The sequence below is a fragment of the Chaetura pelagica genome, unplaced genomic scaffold (genome assembly GCF_000747805.2).
Source record: "Chaetura pelagica isolate M959 unplaced genomic scaffold, ChaPel_1.0 scaffold255, whole genome shotgun sequence".
Classification (NCBI taxonomy): Eukaryota; Metazoa; Chordata; class Aves; order Apodiformes; family Apodidae; genus Chaetura; species Chaetura pelagica.
Window position 1 is genome coordinate 638,154 of NW_009953311.1, and position 6,461 is coordinate 644,614.

Here is a 6,461-nt window from a genome sequence, read left to right on the forward strand (position 1 = left end):
GGGAGGGGCCTGCTCGTCGCCGCCGCTTCGGGCGGGCGGGGCCCTCGGTACCTCGGCGCTGCCTGCCCCGCCGCGGGGGGCGCTGCTGACGTGGCGCTGCGCTTCTCCCCGCGGGGGCGGAGGGTGGTGACGGCATGGCCGGAACGCAGCTCCTTTGGGGTGCCAGGGTCCCGTCCCAGAGAAGGGCCGGCAGCAGTTGCGCGGGCGTAAAGTCGCCGCATTTGGGAATGAGCGTTTTCCGCTGCGTTGTTGGAGGCGTCGCGGTCTTCCAGGTGCCTCTCGGGTCACATACCAAAAGACGGTCCCTGGGGGACGTGACGTTGAGTAAGACCAATTGAAACAGATCCAGTACGAGCATTAAATGGACTTATCTGGGAAGCTAAAATGGCTAGGTTGAGTCTGCCGCTCATGCACAGCAATGCACATCGTTGTTTAAGTGGGTGTTGAAATACGTAAAGCCAATAGTGGTTAAAACAACTCGTGACAATCACTCCCTCCCCACCTCTGTCTAACTGGCTATGACAAAAGCCCTTGATGAAGTATTCCATGAGCTGAATATGAGGTCAGTGATTATCTCCCACTGATTTCCACCTTTCACTGCCTAATATCTTAAAAATACTTTAACAACACCAGAGACCTAAAATCCTACTGACACTTTAAATACCATTTCTCCTGTAGACGACTGTGGCCATCCTTGCTCCAAGTTGTTACGCATGTGGGAATTCCTATCTCTCAGGGAGGCAGCAAACTTACTGAAGCAGTGGTCAGATGTTGCAGTTGATCTACATGCAACGAATGTAGGGTTGATGCCCTAATTAGGATGGTTTGGCGGTTCTTGGACTGAATCCTCCTATTTGTCTTTTTTTTTTTTTTCTCTCTCCCTTTTTTTTCTTCCCCCCCCGGCATTTTGCAAGTCTTTCTGAAGAAGTGGTTTTGCTGGAATAACAGAGAAGCTGTGTTATGGTCCCTGTCAGTATTGACATGGTGAGGGTGGAAGACTTCCTACAGAGCTGTCAAACTATACAACTTAATTCATTCCAATCCCTTGTAAGAATCCACAGTTCTTTTAGCTATGATTAGTTTTATTTAATGTATTTAAAATACAGCAATAGAACTATTCCTGTTGTGTGGTTTTAATTATACTGAAAGCAAAACAAGCAGAAAAACAGCTAGCCAAACACTTTCTTTAAAATCAGAACCAGCAATAACATGAAAGTGCAATGATTGCCAACAAAAAGTGAAACTAGAGCCAGTGTTGTTGGGAGTGATGATGAGGTGAATGAAGCAGGTTGAAGTACTACAAAAAAACTGAGTATATAGGATTCTTTCTCTCTGAAAAATACTATCACTGCATTTTTTGTATTTGTTTTAGAAACACAAGGCCAGTTTTCTAAGACCACTTTTCTAGCTTGCTTTCTACTGTGGTTTAAGTAAACTCTGCATTCCAGAGTTTACGACATACTAAAAAACATTGGTGAGCTGGGGGAACTCTGTAGGGGGGGGCAGCTCCTTATTTATGAATACAGGGACAGTGGTCATGAAAAGCACTTTACTCCCTTGGAGACCTAGCTGCTGTTCTAAGTGTGTTACACCAAGTTCTGTGGAAGCCTCTGCCTAGCCCTAAAATCGTGAGGGTTCATCTGCACTTAAACACTTTAGCCCTGTGCTGAGTGTTGTTTAGTCGAAGCCAAGAATTGAACACAGCATTTTTATGTTAATAATATCCTTCTAAACACACCATATCAAAATGTGTATGTAATTAATAAGGTGCTAAGGCATAGTACCTTTAATGGAATTACATTGCTCAGTATCATTATGTTTCTTAAACAAGCCTTTTATTTTTTATCAAGGAACACGGCATCTAATTTCACATGGTCTTAATGGTATAGAGCTCTCCAGAGCTTGCTCTGTGCCTGTCACTGACCCTAATGGTGCAGGGACAAACCTCTTCACAGAATGCTGTTTTACAGTTGCGTTAGTGTTATGGTTTAAAAGGAGAGAGAAGTTGCAGGTAAAATACTTATTAATAGTGTCATTTTGCACTGAAGGCCAGAGATAGAAACTGCAGACCATAGCACAGTCCTTCATAAACCTTAGACAATCTTGTTTTAAATTTGCAAAAAGAAGCGGCTCGGGGATGAAAGAAGGCGTACCTGCTTTAGTGAATGCAATAGATTCTGAACATGAACATTTCCAGAAAACTGGGTAATACGAAATCTGCCAGAACTGCAAACCAAAATGCTGTTGTCCTTAGCTCAGTTTTTTCAGAGACTCCTTGCTCTGAGAGAAAGTACACATATTTTGCTGCAAATCTTCATAGGAAAACAAGCAACAATGGCCTACTCCAAAACTGACAATCTCATCTGACACACCCCTCCCCAGATTACAGAGACACCTTTTCACATGATGCAAAATAATTGCAGACAATTTTAAAATATAGCAGACATTTTTAATGTATTTATTTATAACTATAAAATGTATTTCATACTATCAGCCAGTGCTGGATTCAAAAGTAGGCATAAGCTTAAGTCCAGTGCTTGAAGCTGTGATTTTTCAAGGTATATAAAGTGTCAGCACTCATATGTCAATAATCTGAGGCTTGTTTGTGAAATTTACTGTTTTAACTCCTGCCAGCTGCAAAACTGTGTTGATGGGAACATGATCCAGCCTGTTTTTATCAAGGTGCAAAAAATGAACTTCATTACCTGGAATGGAATGAGAATAAACATTTAAATGGTTCAATAAAATACTTCTTTATTCAAAGACAGTTCAAGAAAATACTTAATTTATTCAAGTGAATCAAAGAAGCATTCTGATTTCCTGCTACCTCTTGTACAAATATGTACTAGATTCATAGATCGCACAACATTCTGTATTTTAAACAATTACATAGATTAAAAAAATATAATTTATAGAAGCAAGGAACATTGAGGTACCTAAATTAATTAAATCTGCTGTAGCATGATGTTTCTTAATTATTTGATATGCCTTTGATATGTTGCAACTCTCCCCATTTTATGCATTATGTCTCTACTAAAGCTGCATTACATGCTTAGAATCAAATGGGAAAACGTGATATAGGTGAACACCACAGTATCAGAAACCCCCTCCAAACTCTGAGGCAGTTGTTCCATCAGCAATCCTACTGATTTCTGCAGGACTGTGATTGGCTTTGTGCCACCTCTGTGGGACGTGGGATAACAAGACTTGCACAGGTTCCTTCATCAGCCAGTAAAATCACACGGTTCAACACAAGACTGTATCCTTGGGATCCACAGGGACAGCAGAAGTGGTGGCATTAAAGCAAACAGCATCAGGAGGATACTATAACTTTCACACAAAACAAAGGAACTCACCTGGGCCTAAAATCAAAGCTCCTCCCTGCTGAGAGGGGTCTCCTTGAAAATCAAAAGCTGGGCCAGTCATTGCCCTCCACATACTCCTAATGCTTCCCAGGAGTGTGTTTGATTTTACATGAAGGCTCCGCACTAAACAAAATGGAAAAATACTTCAGTAGAATTCAAAAGTATAGAAGGAGAACAACAAAATCGAACAGCTGATTACAAGTGTTTTGACAAAATATAGCCTACAAGAGATGGTCTGGTGGGCAACTCCCTATGTACGTTGTGATTATAATATTTTAGCAGATCATACTTGTTCTGTTCTGCGTAAGTAAGTCCTAACAAGGTGAGAAAATAACTCTTACCTGGTCCATTACTACCTTCACCTCTTCTCATGCCAAGCTTTTTATAAATTTCCCTTTGTGGATCTACATACATTTCATGCGTGTAACCAGTTAAACTGCAAAAGGGCTGCAGAAGAAATGCATATCAAAACAAAAGTAAAATTTTTAAGGTTAAGACAATAACTAATTAGGATCTACTAGAAAAAAATACTGACACCCTGGCATGCAGCCACCCAGCATGGAAACCTGTGGATTTGTCATGTCAACTTAAAGGCAAAAAATGTTAGCCCCAAAGATTTCTCTAGAACAAAGCTTCCAGCAAAATTAAGAAAAGATGCTTCTGTAATAAGCCCCAGTGGTTTTTAAACTGAAAATTTTAGCTGTTTTCTTTATTCATGTATTTCTATTGGAATTGCTTTACGGAAAAGAATACTGTCCTTTTTTCCTGTGGTTGCAAATTACCATCTTTTCAATGGTAATTGAGAGAGAGGTATCTCTCAATGCAGACTACTAAGACACAATAGAGGGTACAATGTATTTAATGACTACTTTATTTACCTTGATGTGATGATAAGATGACTGTCCAATAACTATAAGCCTCACATTTGCTTCCTAGAACAGAAAATGGGTTTGAAGCTGTAAAGAGGAATTTGGTGTTTCTGAATGGCTGCAAAGCATTTGCAGAATCTGGTCTCCTGAGTTAATGATTTCAGTGCACTGAGGTAAAATAATTTGAAATTAACATAATTTACATGTTTCATGCCTGTTCCTTTGTCTGCCCCTAACTGCACCTGTAGTTAACAGGTGCATTAATTTGCTAAGTGAAAAAAATACTATTAAAGCTAACTTAAATGTTACAGATGTGTGAGCTTTTATTTTTTTCTGTAGCATTAGTAGTGTCAACTTTCCAATTGATTGCAACCTGCTATGATTTCAGAAATTCAAAATTTTCACTCAGTTGCACCTAGATCTAAAGAAGAATGCAAATATTTGATCACATAAATCTGTGATTTGTTAATTGAAAAACTTGCATCCGCATGTACTGCTGTCTTTTGCAGGTGCAACGTTAGGCCTGAGTCTAAAATAGAGGCCAAAACTGAGATTCATTTAGATGCCAGTAAAACAGTTAATAAAGTATAATGTTGGTTTAATATTAGGGTATGATACTTTCCCATACGGAATTATTGTGCTTGTTATGAAAATAAGCCGTCCTAAAAACAGAATACCCACAACCTGAAAAGCATGGATGGTTTTGACATTTATTTGAGGACCCAATTAAGAAAATGTCATTCTGAGTTACACTGAGTGACCAGTTTAGAAAAATGTCCTGAGAATGGGAGCTGCCAAAGAAATTGCACCTTTTCATCCTCAAGTTCTTAGTCATCTAAGGCTTGCTGTCAGCAAGGAGCTGAGTCTCTGTCATTGTCTTTGCTGCTATTTGGAATAAAATATGACAGAATTTCAATCAGCAGCCTGGAAGAAACAGATTGATTCAGCAGGGGATCATTGTCTTTCTCTGGTATCTCCTACCACCCAACAAATACCAGTGGGTAGCTACCCTTGTCCACTTAATTTATCCTTTCTGTCACTATGTTGCTCTTGTTTGTGTGGCTGCCTAGAAAACAGGTCACACGTGACTGATGCACTTTACAAATAGCCATAGGAAAATATACTATTTTTAATCCAGATCCATTTTCTGATTTTGTTCCATGGGCAACCATCAATCAGCCACACTGGCATAACAGAAACAGCAGTAGTTAAGTTAGTGGTCAGGAGAAGACAGCAGCCCAGGGCACTGCTAATACAAAAATAAATGCTTGACAGATGTTGAACTCTTCAGAACACAGCAGAAAAAACAGTACCAAGCTAGCAGGACAGGGAGATAACAATGCTGCTACAACACAGCGTGTTGTACGATAAATCCTTTCCTGTGTCTCATAGGCAGATACATTATGTCTATTGTAGCAAACTATGACCAGGCTAACTTTCTCCTGAGATTTTTGTTATTTCAGTGGTTTTGGTTGTTTGTTTTTTGTTTGTTTGTTTGTTTTGGGGGGTTGTTTTATTTGTTTGCTTGTTTTGTTGTTGTTTGGGGGACTTTTTTGTTTGTTTGGGTTTGAGTTTTTTGTTTGTTCTTTTTTTCCTAGAAGGCTTAGGCCTCACAGAAGCCTGCAGAGGGACACAACAAATCTGCTTGCCTACGGAAACCCTATTTAGATATTAAGGGCAAAGCACTTACTTGTAAAAATTCTTTGGGGACTTTTGCCAGGTCTTCAACATACTCCTTGCAAGTGTAACACAAAAAATTCTGCAACATAGCCAGTTAGGTGTGTCAGAAACAGACATAATAGCACAGCATTGAAGCATCAGGTTCTGACTTTGAGCAGAAAGCATTTTGGAGGTGCCCTGGGACTGAGAATAGAAAAGATTCAAGTTCTTTGCAGTCATCAAATTTGGATTAGGATCCCAGTTTAATCCAAGGCTAAGCAAGGACGCTGGCCTTGGTGCCTTGCTAACGTTTTTATCTCTGGATATTTTAGGAATGCGAGAGCTGGCTTGCCAGCTGGGAAATGAGGGAACAGAATGCTTGTTACCTTAAACACAGGGAATTATCTCCTTTCAGGTAGACACTGTATCATCCTACCGAAGAACGGCGGTTCTCAGAAGCAGAACTGATCCGCGTTGTACTTTCCTACCGCCGCGCTCAGCCCAGCCCGTGCAGGCCTCGCCTCCCCGCGCCCCGCCGGCCCCGCGCGGCGCCTCTCGGCCCGCCCCG

At 40.7% G+C, this 6,461-nt stretch overlaps 2 protein-coding genes across 2 annotated transcripts in view; both read right to left on the reverse strand.

Annotated features, from left to right (window-relative positions):
- CDC14B (cell division cycle 14B) overlaps positions 1–136 on the reverse strand; it is a 48,199-nt gene extending 48,063 nt beyond the window's left edge. Inside the window, exon 1 of the mRNA XM_009998076.1 lies at positions 52–136. Coding sequence (XP_009996378.1) covers positions 52–136 — 85 coding nt within the window. The remainder of the gene's footprint in view (positions 1–51) is intronic.
- Positions 137–2,577: 2,441 nt separating this feature from the next.
- AAED1 (AhpC/TSA antioxidant enzyme domain containing 1) lies at positions 2,578–6,002 on the reverse strand. The gene is made up of 5 exons (XM_009998077.1): positions 5,925–6,002; positions 4,244–4,297; positions 3,707–3,812; positions 3,357–3,488; positions 2,578–2,705 (listed from the first exon to the last, which is right to left on the reverse strand). Exons 1-5 carry the CDS (start codon positions 6,000–6,002, stop codon positions 2,578–2,580), a joined length of 498 nt encoding a protein of 165 aa, XP_009996379.1.
- Between the last annotated feature and the right edge of the window lie 459 nt (positions 6,003–6,461).

Excerpts from the sequence above, each read along its gene's own strand:
- AAED1 (XM_009998077.1), bottom strand. The coding sequence starts at position 6,002 with ATGTTGCAGAATTTTTTGTGTTACACTTGCAAGGAGTATGTTGAAGAC. Across the intron at positions 3,813-4,243 it reads CATCTTATCATCACATCAAG|CCCTTTTGCAGTTTAACTGG; the intron begins GTAAATAAAGTA and ends TTTCTTCTGCAG. Across the intron at positions 2,706-3,356 it reads AGCTTTGATTTTAGGCCCAG|GTAATGAAGTTCATTTTTTG; the intron begins GTGAGTTCCTTT and ends ATTCCATTCCAG.